The sequence below is a fragment of the Rhinoraja longicauda genome, chromosome 10, assembly GCF_053455715.1.
Source record: "Rhinoraja longicauda isolate Sanriku21f chromosome 10, sRhiLon1.1, whole genome shotgun sequence".
Classification (NCBI taxonomy): Eukaryota; Metazoa; Chordata; class Chondrichthyes; order Rajiformes; family Arhynchobatidae; genus Rhinoraja; species Rhinoraja longicauda.
This window is the reverse complement of record NC_135962.1, coordinates 60,012,884-60,037,427: the sequence shown is the minus strand read 5'-3', so window position 1 is coordinate 60,037,427 and position 24,544 is coordinate 60,012,884. Positions and strand designations below refer to the sequence as shown.

The following is a 24,544-nucleotide window of genomic DNA, read 5'->3' as shown; positions in this document are numbered from 1 at the left end:
ACATATATACATACTTATACATATACACATATATACACACATATATACACACACACACACACACACATATATATATATACAGACACACACACACACACACATATATATATATGTACTCCACAGATGCTGCCTGACCCTCGCTATTGCTATTCTTGCTATTGAGGAAGTGCGGTGTAGGTTCACCAGGTTAATTCCTGGGATGGTAGGACTGACACTTGATGAAAGAATGGGTCGACTGGGCTTGTATTCACTGTAATTTAGAAGGATGAGAGGGGATGAGAGGGCGGTGTTGGCTCGAAGGGCTGAATGACCTCCTCCTACAGGGCGGTCACGGTGGCGCAGCGGTAGAGTTGCTGCCTTACAGCGAATGCAGCGCCGGAGACCCGGGTTCCATCCCAACTACGGGTGCTGTCTGTACGGAGTTTGTACGTTCTCCCCATGACTTGCGTGGGTTTTCTCCGAGATCTTCGGCTTCCTCGCACACTCCAAAGACGTGCAGGTTTGTAGGTTAATTGGCTTGGCTAATGTAAAAATTGTCCCAAGTGGGTGTAGGATAGTGTTAATGTGCGGGGATCGATGGTCGGCGCGGACCCGGTGGGCCGAAAGGGCCAGTTTCTGCCCTGTATCTCTAAAAAAAACAACCTACTTCCTGTGTTTCTATGTCTCTGTCAGCCGGTCTCAAGGGCACAACCTTTTGCCTCCAAGGCAGCTGAGCAGTGGTCCAGCGCTGAGGGTCGTCCAGGCTCCTGCCCAGACTGGCTGGCGTCCAGTCGAGTGCTTGGCGCCACGTTAATATTAAACAAAATAAAATCCCGTAAGGCGCTTCAGAGAGTGTTATCAGACAGACAAAATCTGTCATAGAGCCTCGTAAGGAGCTTTTGAGATGGATTAATCAACGAGTGGTTTGAAGCAGAGTCTAGAGTAAAACAGAAGTTTGCAGAGGGAATTATTTCAGGGGTAGACACAAAATGCTGGAGTAACACAGCGGGTCAGGCAGCATCTCTGGAGAGAAGGAATGGGTGACGTTTCAGGTCGAGACCCGAAACGTCACCCATTCCTTCTCTCCAGAGATGCTGCCTGACCCGCTGTGTTACTCCAGCATTTTGTGTATACCTTCGATTTAAACCAGCATCTGCAGTTTTGTTTCCTACACAGAATTATTTCAGGGCTTGGGTCCCAAAGGTTGGCTTAGCAGGTCGAGCTGCTGCCTGACGGCACAAAGACCTAGGTTCAATCCTGACTTAGGGTGCTGTCTGTGTGTGTGTGTGTGTGTGGAGTTTACACGTTCTCTCTGACCGCATGGGTTTTTTCTGGGTGCTCCGGTTTCCTCTCACGTCCCAAAGACGTGTGGTTTTGCAGGTTAATTGGGCCTCTGTAAATTGTTGCCGCTAGTTTGTAGGGAGCGGTTGAGAAAGTGGGATAACACAGAGCTAGCGTGAACGGGTGATCGATGGGCAGCGTGGACTCAGCGGGCCGAAGGGGCCTGTTTCCATGTTGTATCTCTACACTAAACTATTGACCAAAGATGGAGACACAAGGAATTGCAAATGCTCGTTTACCAAAAAAAAGTGCTGGAGTAACTCAGGCAGCATTTTTGGAGAACATGGATAGGTTACATTTTGGGTTGGGACCCTTCTTCAGAATGATTGTAGTTTAGGGGAGGAGGGGGGGGGGGGGGGAAGAAAACTGCGAGGGCGGTGGGGGCAGGACAAGGCCTGGTAAGTGATAGGTGGATACAGGCACAATCAGTCTGAAGACGGGTCCCGACTGAAAACGTCGCCTATCCACGCCCTCCACAGATGCTGCCTGATCCGCTGAGTTACTCCAGCACTCTGTGAAACGTCACCTATCCGTGTTCTCCACAGATGCTGCCTGACCCGCTGAGTTACTCCAGCACTCTGTGAAACGTCACCTATCCACACCCTCCACAGATGCTGCCTGACCCGCTGTGTTACTCCAGCACTCTGTGTCTTTTTGCCCTCGCCTTCTTTCCCTGGCTGTCCATCAGCAGCGTGCCCGTACTGACGTTAAGGGTGCTTCAGCGACAGAGAGCCTGTTGACCTAAGCAGGCTGCGGACGTATCGGGGGTGAGGGGACGAGAGGTTGGCTCCCGCCTGTTTGCAGCAGACGCTGGCAGTTCATTGACAGGAGCTGCAAGCACAGCTGCTGGGGAAATAAAGAGCCACTCAAAGAGCTGCCTCTCAAAGAGCTGCCTCTCAATCGATCCAGGCCGATTGTTCACTGTGGAACTAATGACAAGGTTTCAGAGGCTGCGCTGCCGTCTGTAATTAGGCAGGGCAGGAAACGTGGCCTCATAAGCATTTTTAGTGTCCTTCGTTCCTTTGTTAACGTGCGCTTTTTATTCTCTCTCTCTCTCTCTCTCCCCCCAAGACATCGATGAATGCCAGTCATCGCCTTGTGTTTATGGAGCTACTTGTGTCGATGAGATAAACGGTTACAGGTGCATCTGTCCTGCAGGAAGAGCAGGTCACAGATGCCAAGAAGGTACCTGATCTTTTCTTCGCCAAAAGCTGGCGTGACATAAACTAAGGGGCGGCACGGTGGCGCAGTTGGTAGAGTCGCTGCCTCACAGCGCCAGAGTCCCGGGTTCCATCCTCACCACGGGTGCTGACTCTCTAGCATTTGCGTGTTCTCTCTGTGACCAAGTGGGTTTCATAGAAACATAGAAAATAGGTGCAGGAGGAGGCCATTCAGCCCTTCGAGCCTGCACCGCCATTCATTGTGATCATGGCTGATCGTCCACAATCAGTACCCCGTTCCTGCCTTCTCCCCATACCCCCTGACTCCGCTATCCTTAAGAGCTCTATCCAGCTCTCTCTTGAATGCATTCAGAAAATTGGCCTCCACTGCCTTCTGAGGCAGAGAATTCCACAGATTCACAACTCTCTGACTGAAAAAGTTTTTCCTCATCTCAGTTCTAAATGGCCTACCCCTTATTCTTAAACTGTGGCCCCTTGTTCTGGACTCCCCCAACATTGGGAACATGTTTCCTGTCTCTAAAGTGTCCAACCCCTTAATAATCTTATACGTTTCGATAAAATACTAGCCCCTAGAGCTCTATCTAACTCACTTTTAAATTCATCCAGTGAATCGGCCTCCACTGCCCTCTGTGGCAGAGAATTCCACAAATTCACAACTCTCTGTGTGAAAAGGTTTTTTCTCGATTCAGTTCTAAATGGCCTCCCCTTTATTCTTGATGAAGTTCTTAATAAGGAACTTTATTCTTTCCTCTGTGTGCTGTGGTTTGTGCGGACTCGGTTGGCTAATGGGCCTGTGCATCTCCAAAGTCTAAACTCTGTACAGACAACACCCGAGGTCAGGATGGAACCCGGGTCTCTGGCGCCGTGAGGCAGCAAATCTACCGCCGTGCCGCCCAATCTGTTTGGATAGCATGCAAACAGACGCTTTTCACTGTACCTCTGTACACGTGGCAATAATAAACCTAAACAATTCCTTTTCTGATGTGAGAACACTCGAGGGCTGCTGACCGGCCTACGGGCTCCATCTGTGACCTTGCTTTATTTTCTAACAAGTGGCGACTTGCTTGAGAGCAGCAGGAAGGTGCTCCTTACTTACACGTCTGTCTCCCAGCAACTGCCGGGCAAGGGAACTAAAGGAGGGATGGGGGAGCTGTGCCTTGTCTGAGAACAAGGTTCTCCCATTGTTCCGTCTCATTGAATCTACCCACAGGCTCATCAAGTTGTCTTTTGGTGTCTTCCATATGCTCAAAGTGAGCGATAATTAGTGATAGTCCAGTTTAGTTTATTGTCACGTGTAGCGAGGTATAGTGAAAAGCTTTTTTTGTTGTTGTTGCGTGCTATCCAGTTAGCACAAAGACTATTCCTGATTACAGTCCACAGTGTACATTATTTCACAAAATGCTGGAGTAACTCAGCAGGTCAGGCAGCATCTCAGGAGAGAAGGAATGGGTGACGTTTCGGGTCGAGACCCAAAGGTTTTTATTTCACAAAGTGCTGGAGTAACTCAGCAGGTAAGGCAGCATCTCAGGAGAGAAGGAATGGGTGACGTTTCGTGTCGAGACCCAAAGGTTTTTATTTCACAAAGTGCTGGAGTAACTCAGCGGGTCAGGCAGCATCTTGGGACAGAAGGGAATGGGTGACGTTTAGGGTCGAGACCCTTCTTCATTCTGAAATGTCGTCCATTCCTTCTCTCTCGAAGTGCTGCCTGACCTACTGAGTTACTGCAGCATTTTGTGTCTACCATCGATTTAAACCAGCATCTGCAGTTTTTTTCCAACATAGTGTGTAGGCTTAGTTTAGTTTAGAGATACAACGCGGAATCAGGCCTTCCCGAACCGTGCCGACCAGCGATCACACCGTACAATAGCACTATCCTGCACACTGGGGACAATTTATAATTTTACCAAAGTTAAATAACCTACAAATAACCTGTACGTCTTTGGAATGTGGGAGGAAACCGGAGCATGTGGAGAAAACCCACGCACATCACCGGGAGAACGTACAAACTCCATGCGGACATCACCCGTAGTCAGGATGGAACCCGGGTCTCTGGCGCTGTAAGGCAGCAACTCTACCGCTGCGCCACCGTGCCACCCCTTGTGTAGAACAGACGTTTCACGGTATTTTGATACGTGTGCCAATAAAGACACCATTGAAGTATTGGGTGGATCCGTGAAAGTGAGGGAGGTTGAATTGAATTGAATTGAATAAGTTTATTGGCCAAGTATGTATACATACAATGAGTGTGCCTTGGTGCTCCGCTCGCAAGTAACAACACGAACATGCAGTAAACAATTAAGAATAAAGCATAAAACATTCAAACATTAAGCATAGACGATACAGCAGATATTGTAGGAAAATAACTGCAGATGCTGGTACAAATCAAAGGTATTTATTCACAAAATGCTGGAGTAACTCAGCGGGGCAGGCAGCATCTCAGGAGAGAAGGAATGGATGACGTTTCGGGTCGAGACCCTTCTTCAGACTGCAGCATTTTGTGAATAGATACAGCAGATATGATCAGTTGCAGATATGAGCGGAGAAATGCAAATGGAGTTTTGTGAGGTCAAGTGTGAGGTGTTGCACCAAATGCAACTTGCACGTATACACAAAAAGCTGGAGTAACTCAGCGGGTCAGGCAGCATCTCGGGAGAGAAGGAATGGGTGATGTTTTGGGTCGAGACCCTTCTTCAGATTGAAGAAAAAAATCACGTGGTTAAAGTGCACATTGTCAGATTTTAATAAAGGCCATTTTTATACATTTTGGTTTCACCATGTAGAAATGACAGCATTTCAGGGCACCATAATGTTTGGGACACAGCAATGTCATGTAAATGGAAGTAGTCATGTTTAGTGTTTTGTTGCATATCCTTTGCATGCAATGACTGCTTGAAGTCAGGGTCCCGACCCGAAACGTCGCCCATTCCTTCTCTCCAGAGATGCTGCCTGGCCCGCTGAGTTACTCCAGCATTTTGTGTCTGTCTACCTTCGATTTAAACCAGCGTCTGCAGTTTTTTCCCCTACAGTATGATCGGTGTTATTTTCTCGGTGAGGCTCTGATCCTTTGATGTGTTTCTCCGCAGTTATTGGATTTGGCAAGTCGTGTTTCACGTCGGGGCAGTTCCACCCTCACGGCCTTCGATGGGATCAGGAGTGCAACACCTGCCAGTGTTTGAACGGCAACATCAACTGTACAAAGGTAAGGCACACCTGCCGCTTCCAGTCGTACAGTTTGGTGGAATGGGACACAGTGTATGTGGGAGGCCACCTTCACGGTCACGGGGAGAACGTGCAAACTCTGCACACAGAGCATCCGAGGTCAGGATCAAAACAATAGACAATAGACAATAGGTGCAGGAGTAGGCCATTCAGCCCTTCGAGCCAGCACCGCCATTCAATGCGATCATGGCTGATCACTCTCAATCAGTACCCCGTTCCTGCCTTCTCCCCATACCCCCTCACTCCGCTATCCTTAAGAGCTCTATCCAGCTCTCTCTGGCACTGTGAGGCAGCAGCTCTACCTGCTGCGCCACTGTGCCGCCCTTTAAGTTGGTCAATAGAAACCCCTGGCTGTTAATGGGACTTCATCAAACCTTGGGCCTGGAGTTGTATGCAGACGAGCACAAGATCCATCGTCAGAAGATAGAACAGTACAGCACAAGAATGTAGAAGTTGGGAGGTCATGAGTTATGCGGCACGGTGGCGCAGCGGTAGAGTTGCTGCCTTACAGCGAATACAGCGCCGGAGACTCAGGTTCGATCCTGACTACGGGCGCCATCTGTATGGAGTTTGTACGTTCTCCCCGTGACCTGCGTGGGTTTTCTCCGAGATCTTCGGTTTCCTCCCACACTCCAATCACATACAGGTATGTAGGTTAATTGGCTGGGCAAATGTAAAAATTGTCCCTAGTGGGTGTAGGATAGTGTTAATGTGCGGGGATCGCTGGGCGGCGCGGACCCGGTGGGCCGAAGGGCCTGTTTCTGCGCTGTATCTCTAAATAAAATAATTGAGTATAGAAGTTGGGAGGTCATGTAGCAGTTGTATAAGACCTTGGTGAGACCACATTTAGAATATTGTGTTCAGTTCTGGGCACCATGTTATCGGAAATATATTGTCAAGCTTGAAATGGTTCAGAGAAGATTTACGAGGATGTTGCCAGGACTAGAGGGTGTGAGCTATAGGGAGAGGTTGAGTAGGCTGGGTCTCTATTCCATGGAGCGCAGGAGGATGAGGGGAGATCTTATAGAGGTGTACAAAATCATGAGAGGAATAGATTGGGTAGATGCACAGAGTCTTTTACCCAGAGTAGGGGAATCGAGGACCAAAGGACATAGGTTCAAGGTGAAGGGGAAAAGATTTAATAGGAATCTGAGGGGTAACTTTTTCACACAGAGGGTGGTGGGTGTATGGAACAAGCTGCCAGAGGAGGTAGTTGAGGCTGGGACTATCCCATCGTTTAAGAAACAGTTGGACAGGAACATGAATAGGACGGGTTTGGAGGGATATGGACCAAGCGCAGGCAGGTGGGACTAGGGTAGCTGGGACATTGTTGGTCGGTGTGGGCGAGTTGGGCCGAAGGGCCTGTTTCCACAATGTATCAATCTATGACTCTATGAAGGGCTTGTTTCCACAATGTATCAATCTATGACGCTAAGAACAGGCCCTTCGGCCCACGATGTCTGTGCTGAACATGATGCCAAAACCAACACTCATCCACCCGAACACAAGCCATACCCCTCTATTCCCTGCATGTCCATGTGCCAATCCAAAAGTCTGTTAAATGCCACTATCATATCTGCGTTCACCACCATCCCTGGCAGCGTGTTCCAGGCACCCACCACCGTAGTCGGGATGGAACCCGGGTCTCCGGCGCTGCATTCGCTGTAAGGCAGCAACTCTACCGCTGCGCCACCGCGCCGCCCATAAATTGATATACTTCTACTAGCCCTCCCCACAACCTCCGACATTCAAGAGAAAACAATCCAAGTCTGTCCAACCTCTCCCTGTGGCTAATACCCCCTGATCCAGGCATCATTCTGGTAAACCTCCTTTGTACCCCTTCCAAAGCCTCTGTCCTTCCTGTAACGGGGTGACCAGAACAGCACACAATGTTCCAAATGCAGCCGAACCAAAGTCCTGTAAAGCTGCATCATGTGTAGGAAAAAAACTGCAGATGCTGGTTTAAATCGAAGGTAGGCACAAAATGCCAGAGTAAGCGGGTCAGGCAGCATCTCAGGAGAGAAGGAATGGGTGACGTTTCAGGTCGAGACCCTTCTTCAGACTGATGTCAGGGGAGGGGGCGGGACAAAGCTGCATCATGACTTCCTGACTCTTGTACTCAATGCCCCGACCGATGAAGGCAAGCTTACTGTACGGTGTTAGGGTGCTTATGGGGGAAGGGTCTGCTTGCCTTCATTGCATAAGCTCATTGATTCTTCTCTCCCCTTCCCCATACTCACCACTAGTAGAAACAAGGAACTGCAGGTGCTAGTTTATAGAAGAAGACTCAAAGTACTGGAGTAACTCAGTTTGCCGGGCAGCATTTCTGGTGAACATGGATAGGTGACTTTCCGGGTTGGGTCCTTTCTTCAGACTGTCAAAATGTCTTCACTAATGTCTCTGTGCAGTGCCTCCGTGTGTGTTAAAGATGCTGCTCAGATGAAAGGAGGTTCTCGACCCGAAACGTCACCCATTCCTTCTCTCCAGAGATGCTGCCTGTCCCTCTGAGTTACCCCAGCATTTTGTGTCTACCTCCTATATAGATAAGGTGGACACAAAATACTGCAGTAACTCAGCGGCTCAGGCAGTGTCTCTGGAGAGAAGGAATGGGTGACGTTTCGGGTCGAGACCCTTCTTCAGACTGATGTCAGGGGAGGGGACGGGACAAAGATAGGATGTAGCCGGAGACAGGAAGACTGGTGGGAGAACTGGGAAGGGGGAGGGGATAGAGAGGGAAAGCAGGGACTATCTGTAGTTAGAGAAGTCAATGTTCATACCGCTGGCGTGCAAACTACCCAAGCAAAATATGAGGTGCTGTTCCTCCAATTTGCGCTGGGCCTCACTCTGACAATGGAGGAGGCCCAGGACAGAAAGGTCAGATTGGGAATGGGAGGGGGAGTTGAGGTGCTGAGCCACCGGGAGATCAGGTAGGTTAAGACTCCTGCATGGATAATGTTGGTATTAGTTTAGTTTAGAGATCCAGCTTGGAAACAGTCCCTTGGGAGCACCACGACCACTCCGACCATCAATCAGCCATTGCCACCCGTACTGTGTTGTCCCACTTTCTCATCCACTCCCTCATTTGTTCCTGGCACTGCGCCACAGTGATTTGCTGTTTCCAGGTGATCGAAGCAGTGGAAGGAATTAGCCTGTCTTCATTGTGTGTGTGTGTGTGTACTTTTCTTCCCCTCTCCTCCCTTGTCTCCCCCAGCTGGTAAACAAACCTGTGAAAGCAGAGGCATGTTTTGGCAGGACTAGCCTGAGCTTAATCTCTCTGTGTCAGAGCGATCTGATAACGCGATTACAGCTCTGTAATTTTCTAAATGGTGACTTTGTTCTGCCCAATATTGTCCCTTTCTAAAGCAACATTTCAAATCTCTGATCGCCTGGATTCGTGTTCAGTAACTAAGCGGCTCCTTCACTGAGCTGACAATACAGGGGGTCACGGTGGTGCAGCGGTAGAGTTGCTGCCTCACAGCGCCAGAGACACGGGTTCAACCCTGACTACGGGTGCTACGGGATAAATGGGTCCCTTTCAGAATGGCAGGCAGTAACTAGTGGGGTACCGCAAGGCTCGGTGCTGGGACCGCAGCTATTTACAATGTACATTAATGACTTGGATGAAGGGATTAAAAGTACCATTAGCAAATTTGCAGATGATACAAAGCTGGGTGGCAGTGTGAACTGTGAGGAAGATGCTATGAGGTTGCAAGGTGACTTGGACAGGGCGTGTGAGTGGGCGGATGCATGGCAGATGCAGTTTAATGTGGATAAGTGTGAGGTTATCCACTTTAGTGGTAAGAATAGGAAGGCAGAGTATTATCTGAATGGTGTCAAGTTAGGAAAAGGGGACGTACAACGAGATCCGGATCCTAGTGCATCAGTCACTGAAAGGAAGCATGCAGGTACAGCAGGCAGTGAAGAAAGCCAATGGAATGTTGGCCTTCATAACAAGAGGAGTTGAGTATAGGAGCAAAGAGGTCCTTCTGCAGTTGTACAGGGCCCTAGTGAGACCGCACCTGGAGTACTGTGTGCAGTTTTGGTCTCCAAATTTGAGGAAGGATATTTCTTGCTATTGAGGGCGTGCAGCGTAGGTTTACTAGGTTAATTCCCGGAATGGCGGGACTGTCGTATGTTGAAAGACTGGAGCGACTAGGCATGTATACACTGGAATTTAGAAGGATGAGAGGGGATCTTATCGAAACATATAAGATTATTAAGGGGTTGAACAAATTCTCTGCCTCAGAAGGCAGTGGAGGCCAATTCTCTGAATGCATTCAAGAGAGAGCTAGATAGAGCTCTTAAGGATAGCGGAGTCAAGGGGTATGGGGAGAAGGCAGGAACGGGGTACTGATTGAGAATGATCAGCCATGATCACATTGAATGGCGGTGCTGGCTCGAAGGGCCGAATGGCCTCCTGCACCTATTGTCTATTGTCTGTCTGTACGGAGTTTGTATGTTCTCCCTGTGACTGCGTGGGGTTTCTCCGGGTGCTCTGGTTTCCTCCCACACTCCAAAGACGTGCAGGTTTAATTGGTTTCTATAAAATTATAAATTGTCCCTAAAATGTTAAATTGGATTCACGGGAGGTGGGTCTTGGAGGAGAGGATGGTCCTCAAACTGTGGAGCATCCTGGACAATACAGCTCACCCCCTCCCTCCGTGATACACTGGTCAACCTGAGGAGCATCTTCAGCAACAGACTGGTCCCACCAAGATGCAGCACAGAACGCCTCAGGAGATCCTTCTTCCCTGTGGCTATCAAACTGTACAACCCCTCCCCCTTCTGTCGTGGGGTAGACTGGGTCTGACTCTCTCTCTCCCCCCCCCCCCCCCAATCTTTGCACACCCATAATCCTTTCCACTCGTCACTTTAGTTTCATGTATTTTTGTGCTTTTATGACCGTTGGCAGATCAATTTCCCTCCTGGGATAAATAAAGTTCTATCGTATCGTATAAAATGCTAGTGTACGGGTTGATTGTGGATCGGCACGGACTCGGTGGGCTGAAGGACCTGTTTCCCCGGTCTAGCTCTAAAATAAACTAATGTAAAGGTGGAAAATAGGAGGGAACACAAGCAAAGTTACAAAGAAGTGGGGAGATGTAAGATAAACTCATCAATTCAGCACACGATATGGTTCAGTTTAGTTTATTGTGGCATGCCCAATGTACAGTGAACAGCTTTTGTTGCGTGCAATCCACCCAGCGGAAAGACATGATTACAATCCAGCCATTCACAGTGTACAGATACATGATAAGGGAATAACGTTTAGTGCAAGTAAAGGCAGTAAGGTCCGATCAAAGATAGACCATGGGTCCCCAATGAGGTAAATACCAGGTGTAGGAAAAAAACTGCAGATGCTGGTTTACATCGAAGGTAGACACAAAATGCTGGAGTAACTCAGCGGGTCAGGCAGCATCTCGGGAGAGAAGGAATGGGTGACGTTTCAGGTCGAGACATCTTAAACATCACCTGTTCCTTCTCTCGAGAGATGCTGCCTGACCCGCTGAATTATTCCATCATTGTGTGTCTACTTTCGACGTAAATACTAGTTCAGGACTGCTCTCTGGTTGCGAGAGAATAGTTCCATGTTTCCAATACAAAACTAGGAGGCACCAATAAAGTGACTTAAAACATTTAGTACACTGTCCACACCGCTCAATCCTAGCAGAATCAGAGTCGGGGAGAGAGAGAGAGAGAGAGTGCTGGAGTAACTCAGCGGGTCAGGCAGCATCTCTGGAGAACACGGATAGGTGACATTTTGGGTCGGGACCCTTCTTCAGACTGATTGTAGTTGGGTGGGGGGAGGAGAGAGAAAGAAAGCTGGAAGAGAGGTGGGGGCGGGACAAAGACTGGCGAGTGATGGGTGGGTAGGAAAATAACTGCAGATGCTGGTCTCAATCGAAGGTAGACACAAAATGCTGGAGTAACTCAGCAGGTCAGGCAGCATCTCTGGAGAGAGCGCGGAAACAGGCCCTTCGGCCCACCGGGTCCGTGCCGACCAGCGATCCCCGCACACTAACACTATCCTAAACACACTAGGGACAATTTTTACATTTACCCAGCCAATTAACCTACAAACCTGTACATCTTTGGAGTGTGGGAGGAAACCGAAGATCTCGGAGAAAACCCACGCAGGTCACGGGGAGAACGTACAAACTCCGTACAGACGGCGCCCGTAGTGGGGATGGAACCCGGGTCTCCGGCACTGCATTCGCTGTAAGGCGGCAACTCTACCGCTGCGCCACCGTGCCGCCCTGTGGGGAGTGGAATTCTCTGCCTCAGAAGGCAGTGGAGGCCAATTCTCTGAATGCATTCAAGAGAGAGCTAGATAGAGCTCTTAAGGATAGCGGAGTCGGGGTATTGGGAGAAGGCAGGAACGGGGTACTGATTGAGAATGATCAGCCATGATCACATTGAATGGCGGTGCTGGCTCGAAGGGCCGAATGGCCTCCTCCTGCACCTATTGTCTATTGAGTGAATGAGAAAGTGGGGTAAATGCAGAACTGGTGTGAACGGGTGTGCGAGATGGAGCTGGTGTACGGGGTGACCGCTAGGCGGCGTGGGCTCGGTGTTTCCGTGCTGTAACTCTAAACTACACCGCTACTGGTTGTTGCTTCTCCAGGTCTGGTGCGGTCAGAAGTCCTGCCTGTTGCACGAGCTGCCGGGCCATGAGAACTTCCTTTGCCCCGAGGGGCAGGTGTGCCGGGTCAGCCCCTGGATGAAGTGCTTCTCCCCTCCGTGCAACGACTGGGGGGTGTGTAACCCCTCCAACACTCTGCCCGTCCACGCCAAATGCCAGCCAGACAGCCGGCAGATGGACCACAACTGCGCCAAGATCACCCTCCTCTTCAACAAGGAGAAGGTGCCAAAGGTAAGGGTGGGGGGGATCAGGGTTGGGTTGGGTTCGGTTGGCCCGACAGTGCCGCCTGCCTTCAGTCCTGTGTTCAACCCTTCCTCCTCATCATCGACGGTCACTTGCAGCGAGTGTGACTGTCCTCTCCATAGGGTCGGACACCTACCTGTGCCTGACTTCACACCTGACAATAAACTAAACTGAAACTAAACCTCCTCTGGTTTCACAATTTGCATCTTTTCAATCCTTTTGTTACGCACTTTTTTAAAAATCTGCCCTTTGTTCCAACTATCTGCCTATCAAAAACATTGGCAATTCGGTACGGGTGACAATAAACTAAACACTTTGTGTTGCTTTTTGGACGTTAACTTTGCTGAGAAGGTGCTCCTCCACTTCATAGGTTGCAGGAGCAGAACGAGGCCATTCGGCCCATCAAGTCTACTCTGCTATTCAATCATGGTTGATCTATCTATAGTTGTCTACTATCAGTAAAATGATCCCTTTTTGGACCAGTTTTGAGTCGACACCCACATTGAGGAGCTGAAGGCAGAGATTGTCAAACCTGTCTGGAGTAAGCTTGTTCAAAATGCCTCTGACTTTCCAGAAGGTTCCATCGTTGAACTTTATTGCCTTCCATCACAGTGTGGAATGTGGAATCCGCTGTGGTGGGTGTTCATGTTAAATATTATTTTATACTAGACCAAGTGTAGTCTGGGCCCAAATCTCTCCTGCATTGGTGCAGCACCCTCTCCTCCACTCTTCCCCCCCACCTCTCTACCCCCATCCCCTCTCCCTCCCCCCTCCTTCGCCCTCCCTCCTCCCCTCCCCCCTGATCCCTCCCCCCTCCTTTGCCCCCCCTCCTTCCCTCCCCCCTTGTCCCTCCCCCTCCCTCCCTCCCTCCCTAGGAGATAGATTTAAACTTTAAAATGTGAATAACTTAAAAAATATAACACCGATTTCAAAGAAACTTCTTCCATTAGCACCAAAGGGACGACGGTGAGTAAGGTGGGCCTACAATTGTCGCGCTATCATGTACCGTTTTGGCTGTAGTTCAGGAACAAACCATCAAACGAACGAGAGTTTTAGTATATCGATGGCTGTGTGTCTTGTTGCTTTTCACTTAGTATGGCTGTATGGTAACTCACATTTCACTGTGACAATAAATTGATCTTGAAATCTCTCTCTCTCTCAGCCCCTCTCCCCGTAACCCTTGGCACCTGCACTAATCGGTTACCTCTCCTGTCCTCCCCCACAGGGCATCACGGTGGAGTACATCTGCTCGGAGCTGAGGTACCTCACGGTGCTGCGTGGCCTGGCCGCCGAGCGGCCCCTGTTTGTGTTGTGCGACCTCACCAACACCAGCGACGATGCGGTGGAAGTGGCCGTGGTAGGTAACGCGCCGGAGTGGCCCTGTGCTTAATCACACAGATGTATGTTTTGTTTAGTTTAGAGGTACAGCGCGGAAACAGGCCCTTTAGTTTAGTTTAGTGTAGTTTACAGACACAGCGCGGAAACAGGCCCTTCGGCCCACCGGGTCCACGCCGACCAGCGATCCCCGCACACTAACACTATCCTACTACACACACCAGGGACAATTTTTTACATTTACCAAGCCAATTAACCTACAAACCTGCACGTCTTTGGAGTGTGGGAGGAAACCGAAGATCTCAGAGAAAACCCACGCAGGTCACGGGGAGAACGTACAAACTCCGTACAGACGGCGCCCGTAGTCGGGATGGAACCCAGGTCTCTAAACTAAAATTACCTGCAGACAGAGGAGATTAGTTTAACTTTGGCATGGACATTGTGGTTTCCTGTGGTTCTTGATTCCTCGACTCTGGGCAAAGGACTCTGTGCATTCACCCTATCTATTCCTCTCAAGATTTTAAACACCTCTATAAGATCACCTCCTGCGCTCCCAAGGAATAAAGTCCTAGCCTGCCCAACCTTTTGTGAGAACATTTGGACCATTTCTCTGGGGTGGGAGGGAGGGAGGGAGGGAGGGGAGGGGAGGGGAGTGATGGGCGGCACGGTGGCGCAGCGGTAGAGTTGCTGCTTTACAGCGAATGCAGCGCCGGAGACTCAGGTTCGATCCTGACTACGGGTGCTGCACTGTAAGGAGTTTGTACGTTCTCCCCGTCACCTGCGTGGGTTTTCTCCGAGATCTTCGGTTTCCTCCCACACTCCAAAGACGTACAGGTATGTAGGTTAATTGGCTGGGTAAATGTAAAAATTGTCCCTAGTGGGTGTAGGATAGTGTTAATGTGCGGGGATCGCTGGTCGGCACGGACTTGGTGGGCCGAAAAGGCCTGTTTCCGGCTGTATATATATGATATGATATGATATGAGGCATGTTGCTTGGCAGCCAGTTGTGTTCTTATGAAAGGTAGACACAAAATGCTGGAGTAACTCAGCGGCTCAGGCAGCATCTCGGGAGAGAAGGAATGGGTGATGTTTTGAGGCGGTCCCTCGACATCAGTCTGAAGAAGGATCTCGACCCGAAACGTCGCCCATTCCTTCTCTCCAGAGATGCTGCCTGACCCGCTGAGTTACTCCGGCATTTTGAGTCTACCTTCGATTTGAACCAGCACCTGCAGTTTTTATGTTCTTATCAATGTTATTCTGTTCTCGTCTCTCCAGTCGTTTGCTGAGCAGGCGGGGCCCCAGGGACAGGACGGGGCGCTGATTCGGGAGGCTGTGACTAAGATGGTGGACAGCATCTCCAAGCGGAATAACAGCACCGTGATGCTGGCTGTCGTCGAGGTGAAGATAGAGACGGCGTATGTTCCTCTCTCCCAGCCAGGTAACGCCAACTCACCCTTTCACTGCTTTGTCCGAGCTGAGGGTTACTTTTATTATCTTCACGTGCACCGAGGTACAGTGAAAAGCTGTGTTCAGATCAGATAATATGATACATGAATGCAATCCGCTCAAACTCAGTACAACACGCAGTTAAGCTTATTATTATCAGGTGTACCGTGGTACAATGTAAAGTTTTTTGTTGCGTGCCCATTGAGTCTTTGAGAAGGTCCCACATAGGAGATTAGTGGCCCCTTGTTCTGGACTCCCCCAACATTGGGAACATGTTATCTGCCTCTAATGTGTCCAATCCCCTAATTATCTTATATGTTTCAATAAGATCCCCCCTCATCCTTCTAAATTCCAGTGTATACAAGCCCAATCGCTCCAGCCTTTCAACATACGACAGTCCCGCCATTCCGGGAATTAACCTAGTGAACCTACGCTGCACGCCCTCCATAGCAAGAATATCCTTCCTCAAATTTGGAGACCAAAACTGCACACAGTACTCCAGGTGCGGTCTCACCAGGGCCCGGTACAACTGTAGAAGGACCTCTTTGCTCCTATACTCAACTCCTCTTGTTACGAAGGCCAACATTCCATTGGCTTTCTTCACTGCCTGCTGAACCTGCATGCTTCCTTTCATTGACTGATGCACTAGGACACCCAGATCTCGTTGAACTCCCCCTCCTCCTAACTTGACACCATTCAGATAATAATCTGCCTTTCTATTCTTACTTCCAAAGTGAATAACCTCACACTTATCTACATTAAACTGCATCTGCCATGTATCCGCCCACTCACACAACCTGTCCAAGTCACCCTGCAGCCTTATTGCATCTTCCTCACAATTCACACTACCCCCCAACTTGGTATCATCTGCAAATTTGCTAATGGTACTTTTAATCCCTTCGTCTAAGTCATTAATGTATATCGTGAATAGCTGGGGTCCCAGCACCGAACCTTGCGGTACCCCACTGGTCACTGCCTGCCATTCCGAAAGGGACCCATTTATCCCCACTTCCTTGCTATTGAGGCAGTGCAGCGTTAATCCCCGGGATGGTGGTACTATCGTATGAAGAAAGATTGGAAAGACTGGGCTTGTATTCACTGGAATTTAGAAGGATGAGAGGGAATCTTATAGAAACGTATAAAATTATAAAAAGGACTGGACAAGTTAGATGCAGGAAAAATGTTTCCAATGTTGGGGGAGTCCAGAACCAGGGGCCACAGTCTAAGAATAAAGGGGAGGCCATTTCAAACTGAGGTGAGAAAGAAAATTCACCCAGAGAGTTGTGAATTTGTGGAATTCACAGAAGGCAGTGGAGGCCAATTCACTGGATGAATTTAAAAGAGAGTTAGATAGAGCTCTAGGGGCGAGTGGAATCAAGGGATATGGGGAGAAGGCAGGCACGGGTTACTGATTGTGGATGATCAGCCATAATCACAATGAATGGCGGTGCTGGCTGAAGGGCCAAATGGCCTCCTCCTGCACCTATTTTCTATGTTTCTAGAGTGCACAGGCTTAAGGTGGGAGGGGAGAGATTTAAGAGGGAACTCAGGGGCAACTTTTTTTCACTCAGATGGTAGTCTGTATCTGAATGAGCCGTCAGTGGAAACTATGCAAACACAATAGCAACTTTTAAGACATCTGGTTGGGTATATGGACAGGGAGGGTTCAGAGGAAATCATGTATAGTCTTTCCGCTGACTGGATAGCGCGCACCAACAAAAGCTTTTCACTGTACCTCGGTGCACGTGACAATCATGAACCGAACTAAGCAAAACAAAACAAAACCTTTCCTATCCACATAGTTGTTCTGAAGAAGGTTCTCGACCCAAATCATCACCGATTCCTTCTCTCTGGGGATGCTGCCTGTCATAGAGTGATACAGTGTGAAAACAGGCCCTTCGACCCGACTTGCCCACACCGGCCAACAATGTCCCAGCTACACATCCCACCTGCCTGCGTTTGGTCCATATCCCTCCAAACCCATCCTATCCATGTACCTGTCTAACTGTTTTTTTAAATGTTGGGCTAGACTCTGCCTCAACTACCTCCTCTGGCAGCTTGTTCCACACACCCACCCCCCTCTGTGTGAAAAAGCTACCCCTCGGATTCCTATTAAATCTTTTCCCCTTCACCTTGAACCTGTGTCCTCTGGTCCTCGATTCCCCGACTCTGGGTAAGAGACTCTGTATATAATAATAATATAAATAATATATAAATAATAATTCAATTTTCAATTCAATTTCAATTTAAAATACTTTATTGGCATAATAAGATACATCATTATATTGCCAAAGTATAGAACATAACATACATATTTAAAATGCATGAATATAAAAGCAAGTGTACAATGCATGGGTCGATATGCCCCTGTACATATATATATATATTCACGCAATACATTTATAGCCTTTTATTGATTGCTACTCGTTCTTGCAGTTGTAAACAGTACAGCAAGGTAGCACGTTTAGTAGGTCAATATTAATTTCCTTAGTGTCAATTTATGTATGAGTGTATGTGTACATGTTGATAATTCACTGTCTCTCAGGTTGTGGCATGCTGTTACAATATATATGATATATATGTATAAAGTACCTTTATTGGCATCCAAAAACATGTTTTTGGACGAAATTACGTTATCCACAGTCAACAATGAGAGGCAATAAAAGAGAAAGCAATAAAACACACAATCACAAAAACCGACGTAAAACAAGAAGCATCGGTCACGTGTGCGTTTACGTGTGATGTTGTGGGGCTGAGTTACTAGCGTAGCTGTTGTGTGTTGGCCACCTGTGCAGGGTACCTGGTGCCGGTGCTGAGCGTTTCCTTCGGCATGGTCTGGTTGATCTGCATCATCATCTGCGTGTGGTGGACGAGGAAGAGGCGTAAAGAGCGTGAGAGGAGCCGCCCGCCCATGGAGGACACGGTGAACAATCAGTGGGAGCCCCTCAAGCCCATCAGGAACCCCATTGAGAACGCGCACGGCCGCAGGGACATTCAGTACGAGTGCAAGAACCTGATGCCCACCGCCGCCGCCGGCCGGACTCTGGCGCTGGGCGAGGACAGTGAGGAGGACAAGTTCCCCTCACAGAGATGTACAATCACATTCATGCCTGCTAAAGGCGACCTTAAGTCATCGCAGTGTTCCCCAGCCAAGCAGCCACACCGGACAGGGAAGAGAGACAACCGCTGTGTGAAAAATGTGAATGCAGCAAACCATGAAGGAGGTAAGGAGCTCTCTGTGTGAGTGAAGAAGGGGAGGGGAGGGGCTGCTTCCTGCCTACAGGGTTTTTTTCTTAAAAAAAACAAAAAAAGAGAGGGAGAGAGAGAAAGAAAGAGAGAAAAGTACAAAGGGAAAGGGGGGAAATTGAGATACACTTCTCATTGAGACTGAAAGCAGTGGCCTTCAAGCCCAGTGTCTCTTTCTTTTTGGTGTGTTTAGAGAGCATTTATTTACCAGTGTCTCCTCAAATCTTGTATAAATTATTTGTCAGGTGTCAAGGCCTCTTTGCCAGTTGCTATCTTCGTAGTTAATCTCTCGTGGAGGTTCACTGGGGGGAGATGGGAGGGATGGGACCCTGGGCACTGCACCGCAAATGGACGAGGAATCCAGCTTGATTTTTTCTATTCCTATAAGCGCCCCCTCTTTCTCTCTCTCTCTCTCTCTTTCTCTCTCGCGCGCGGTGCTTTGGAGCAGCCTGCTGTTTACATAAGGGCTCTCGGCTGGTTGCATCGTAGTGTATTCTTTTGTGTATTGTCACCTCTGGGCTGGGGCGCTCCCAGGAACCGCAAACCAGGGATCGCTCACTGACCCTCCCGCCCGCCCGCCCGGCCTCGCTGGGGGCCCGGTCTCGCTGGGGGCCCGGTCTCGCTGGGGGCCCGGCCTCGCTGTGGGCCCGGCCTCGCTGGGGGCCCGGTCTCACTGGGGGCCCGGTCTCGCTGGGGGCCCATTCTCCTCGGGACCTCTTCAGCCCCATTGACAGGGGAAGGGGTCGTAGGATCGTGCAAACACTTACCCCCCCCCCCCCCCCCCCCCCCCCCCCCCCGGTCTCGCACACACACACACACACGGACGCCCATGCACACGCGCGTACACCCTCACTCACTCACACACGCATTCACACGCTCACTCACACACACACGTACTTGGCGGGCTTGTTGCCATCAGAATTCGCTGCCCCATTGATCCTGGCAAGATTCCGTCCGGTTTGCCATCGCTTTGGGGAGAGGGAGGAGAGGGGTTTTTGTGTAGAAAGGATGAGAGAGAGAGAGAGAGAGAGAGAGAGAGAGAGAGAGAGAGAGAGGGGGAGAGAGGGGAGGAGGGGGAAGGGGACCTGTGATGTGATCAGATGTGGAGTTCTCTGCTCTGGAACCATCATCGCCGACTCTGGGCTTAGAGCGGTAGGAAGCTTGGCTTCCGAGCCTTGCAGGGAGAGGAGACATCAGGCTGCAAGAGAGCAAAGTTTCCCTGCAAACAACAACACAAAACTAAAGTGCCTTGTCGTAGCCAGCCCTGCATTTACGTAGCGCCTTACCTACGTGTGTGGGGTGACCCTAATGGTGGCTGGGTGTTGTACACGCGTGATCCCCTCGAGGGAGCTCAGTGAGATTCCTGGCAATATCTTGGTGAGATGGTGCCCAGAGGTGACTCCAGCATTGCCGCTACCTGGAGTTAATTGTAGCAACTGTCAAAGACTCTCCTGCTGATAGTTTTTTTTTTTACATATATAAATATATTAAAGGTGAACTATGTATCTTCCATACTGACCTATCATAAACGATTGTATGATCAAACCTTTTGTACATATGTATATATTTAAGGAATCTGTGTATATTTGATTGAATAACTTAAGACAGATATTAATTCAAGTTTGCTTAGATGCCATTCCTTCATTTATGTTTGAGAAAACAAGGGGAGTTAGTGGCATTTCTCTCTCGCCTCATCCTACCCTGCCTGGCCTTTCCATCTTTTAACATTCGACTGAAGGTCAGTTCATCATTTTTAAAAAGAAAAACTAACAAGAGAGATTATTCTGAAGCTTTGGTGACTGTGCGACCACCTGGGTATTGCTTCACCAAGTCACAGCCGGGTTGAGGGCGGTCGTGGTTGTACGTGGTCAACTCGTGGTTGTACGTGGTCAACTCGTGGTTGTACGTGGTCAACTCCTGGTTGTACGTGGTCAACTCGTGGTTGTACGTGGTCAACTCGTGGTTGTACGTGGTCAACTCGAGAGGCCACTCTGTTCTTGGGGAACAGGGAGCATCAACGGAGGTGGCGGAAACGTGAGACGTCGATCGGTGTTGACTCTTTTCCAATCCCACCTTGAGTCACATCGTGCATAAAGTCCCGGTCGCCTTTCCCAGCCTTCAGTTTAGGACGCTGTATGGGCGCGCACATCAAAGTCAGTACCTCGTGTCATCTACTGAGATATGAAGCTTTCCAATTGCCCCAAACTGAAATATCTATTCCACTTTCTTGCCTTCCCCACTAACCTCATTACCCTGCCTCTACCCCTCGTGGTCAAGTTGAACCCAAGTTGAGGAACAGTGAGGAAAAGGGCATTGCTGAGTGGTTACCTCCCCCAGTCTCTCCGCCTCTCCCCTCCCCACCCTCACTTTCTGTTTCCTACCTCTGCTGGAAAATGCTACCTTTGTGTACCAAGACAAAATATATTTCTGCTTTGAGCAGAGGGGGAAAAAATGAAGGGATCAATCTGTTTTTTCTATATTTTATAAAAATTGCTTTATGTTCCAGTGCAAAAATTGTAAATAATTTTTAAAAAAAGAGAGACGGTTTCAAAATAGTTTGAGAAAAAATTCTGATCGAGATTACTTAGCTGACGAGACTCATGGAGGGATCCATAATACTGCAATCTCGGTTTGTTTGTGTGTGTTTTTTTTTTTTAACCTAAACTTTATTGCAAACTCTTTGGGTTAAACGCAGACCTATCCTGAACCAGAGTAGACATGACTGGATGTGTGCTTTGTATTCATATATTCCATTGACAAGCTGTTTCTAAATGCTCGAAATTCTGTCTGAATTACGGACGAGAGGTGTTCTTTTCCTTTGCAAATCACGTATACAAAAGCTGGCTGTAACTGTGAGAGGTGGAGAGGTAATCTTTAAAGGAATGGGGTTGAAGAAAATATCTTCATTCTAAAAGAAAGTTAAAAAAAAAATATTGCAAGAACAATTTATGTATGGATTCTGAATAAAGTTGTAATTTTTTTGTATCAGGACATCGCATTGCTTTGCAGAAGTCCTCTGTTCATGTATTGCATTTTGTTTGATATCTTCTTAGAGATAACTTTCAAAAAAAAAGTAACTATTTATTAAAACGTTTTATATTAACGTCTTCCGTCGTGTCTTGTGGTTTTATTCTTGGGAGATATGGGATGGGGTTTAACACGGAGGGGGGGAAGTGCTGGAGGAACTCAGCGGGTCAGGCAGCATAGAAACATAGAAACATAGAAAATAGGTGCAGGAGTCGGCCATTCGGCCCTTCGAGCCTGCACCGCCATTCAATATGATCATGGCTGATCATCCAACTCAATATCCTGTACCTGCCTTCTCTCTATATCCCCTGATCCATTTAGCCACAAGGGCCACATCTAACTCCCTCTTAAATATAGCCAATGAACTGGCCTCAACTACTTTCTGTGGCAGAGAATTCCACAGATTCACCGCTCTCTGTGTGAAAAAAAACTTCCTCATCTCAGTCCTAAAAGACTTCCCCCTTATCCTTAAACTGTGACCCCCTGTTCTGGACTTCCCCAACATCGGGAACAATCTTCCTGCATCTAGCCTGTCCAACCCCTTAAGAATTTTGTAAGTTTCTATAAGATCCCCCCTCAATCTTCTAAATTCCAGCGAGTACAAGCCGAGTCTATCCAATCTTTCTTCATATGAAAGTCCTGCCATCCCAGGAATCAATCTGGTGAACCTTCTCTGTACTCCCTCTATGGCAAGAATGTCTTTCCTCAGATTAGGATCTGTGGACTGAATGGACGGGTCACGTTTCGGGTCGGGACTGTTGGAGTGGGGGGGGGGGGGTGGGAGAAAGCTGGGAAAGAGAAGGGGGGGGCAGGACAAAGCGTGGCAGGTAATAGGTGGACACAGGTGTGTGATGGCAAGTTCAATCCTTTCCAATGAAGTCGTTTCCACTTGCCATCACTTCACAGAGAGTCGGAGTGATCGATCTCGACGCAGAGCCCCAACAGAGAGTTTAGTTTATTTGGTCATTTATTGAAGTAGTTGTACAAAACAGGGCAGTAACTCCCCACTCTTCAACTCTCGTCATAGGTCTGGTACCTCACCAGGCTCCTCCTTGTCTGACCCCTCCCGTCTCTGCCTCTATCAGAGATCGTACCTGGTTCAGGCTCCTCCCAGTCCATTATGAACATATATGTATTCATGTGAAAGACTGGAGCGACTGGGCCTACAGTGGAAAATCCTACACTGGAATTTAAAAGGTTGAGAGGGAATCTTATCGAAACGTATAAGATTATTAAGGGGTTGGACACGTTAGAGGCAGGAAACATGTTCCCAATGTTGGGGGAGTCCAGAACCAGGGGCCACACAGTTTAAGAATAAGGGGTAGGCCATTTAGAACTGAGATGAGGAAAAACTTTCTCAGTCAGAGAGTTGTAAATCTGTGGAATTCTCTGCCTCAGAAGGCAGTGGAGGCCAATTCTCTGAATGCATTCAAGAGAGAGCTAGATAGAGCTCTTAAGGATAGCGGAGTCAGAGGGTATGGGGAGAAGGCAGGAACGGGGTACTGATTGAGAATGATCAGCCATGATCACAGTGAATGGCGATGCTGGCTCGAAGGGCCGAACAGCCTCCTGCACCTATTATCTATTGTCTCACCACAACCTCCAAGTGTTCAAAAATAATACAGCAAGAAACAAAATAATATAAGATGCTAAACAGTGAGCACAAACACAAATGGCCCCTACATGGTGAATGGGGGGGTTGATTAGCAGATGGGTGGAGCAAGGCCGGAGGTGAAAAGAAGACAAACGGGCATCAGGTGTGCAGCACGGTGGCGCAGCGGTAGAGTTGCTGCCTCACAGCGCCAGAGACCTAGGTTCCAACCCGACTACGGGCGCCGTCTGTACGGAGTTTGTACGTTCTCCCCGTGACCTGGGTGGGTTTTCTCCAAGATCTTCCGTTTCCGCCCACACTCCAAAAACGTGCAGGTGAATTGTAGATGGATTGGCTTGGTGTCATTGTAAATTGTCCCAAGTGTGTGTAGGGTGGTGCTGGTGTACGCGGGGATCGCTGGTCGGCATGGGCTCCATGAGCCGAAGGGCCTGTTTCCTCGTTGTATCTCTATACTAAAGTTGAGATGAGTTGTGAAATGTAAAGACAGGAACGCAGGGGATGGGGGGGGGTATAGTGGGAGAAAAGGGTTTGCTTTGGGAGGAGGGGGGGGGGGGTAGCCAAGAAAGGTGGGGGGGGGTTATTAGAAACAGAAAATAGGTGCAGGAGGAGGCCATTTGGCCCTTCGAGCCAGCACCGCCATTCATTGTGATCATGGCTGATCATCCACAATCAGTAACCCGTGACTGCCTTCTCCCCATATCCCTTGATTCCACTAGCCCCTAGAGCTCTATCTAACTCTCTTTTTAAATTCATCCAGTGAATTGGCCTCCACTGCCCTCTGTGGCAGAGAATTCCACAAATTCACAACTCTCTGGGTGAAAAAGTTTCTTCTCACCTCAGTTTTAAATGGCCCCCCCTTTATTCTTAGACTGTGTGGCCCCTGGGTCTGGATTCCCCCAACATTGGGAACATTTTTCCTGCAGCTAGCTTGTCTAGTCCTTTTATAATTTTATACGTCTCTATAAGATTCCCTCTCATCCTTCTAAACTCCAGTGAACACAAGCCCAGTCTTTCCAATCTTTCCTCATATGACAGTCCCGCCATTCCGGGGATTAACCTCGTGAACCTACGCTGCACTGCCTCAATAGCAAGGACGTCCTTCCTCAAATTAGGAGACCAAAACTGCACACAATACTCCAGATGTGGTCTCACCAGGGCCCTGTACAACTGCAGAAGAACCTGTTTACTCCGAAACTCGAATCCTCTCGCTATGAAGGCCATTAGCTTTCTTCACTGCCTGTTGTACCTGCACGCCAACTTTCAGTGACTGGT

The 24,544-nt window shown here is 48.8% G+C and overlaps 1 protein-coding gene across 1 annotated transcript in view; it reads left to right on the top strand.

Moving 5' to 3' along the window:
* Positions 1 to 19,643, top strand: part of jag2b (jagged canonical Notch ligand 2b) — a 228,052-nt gene extending 208,409 nt beyond the window's left edge. The window contains exons 21-26 of the mRNA XM_078406964.1: positions 2,392 to 2,505; positions 5,585 to 5,700; positions 12,346 to 12,594; positions 13,832 to 13,963; positions 15,217 to 15,379; positions 18,183 to 19,643. Coding sequence (XP_078263090.1) covers positions 2,392 to 2,505; positions 5,585 to 5,700; positions 12,346 to 12,594; positions 13,832 to 13,963; positions 15,217 to 15,379; positions 18,183 to 18,631 — 1,223 coding nt within the window. The 3' untranslated portion in view covers positions 18,632 to 19,643. The remainder of the gene's footprint in view (positions 1 to 2,391; positions 2,506 to 5,584; positions 5,701 to 12,345; positions 12,595 to 13,831; positions 13,964 to 15,216; positions 15,380 to 18,182) is intronic.
* The last annotated feature ends 4,901 nt before the right edge of the window (positions 19,644 to 24,544 follow it).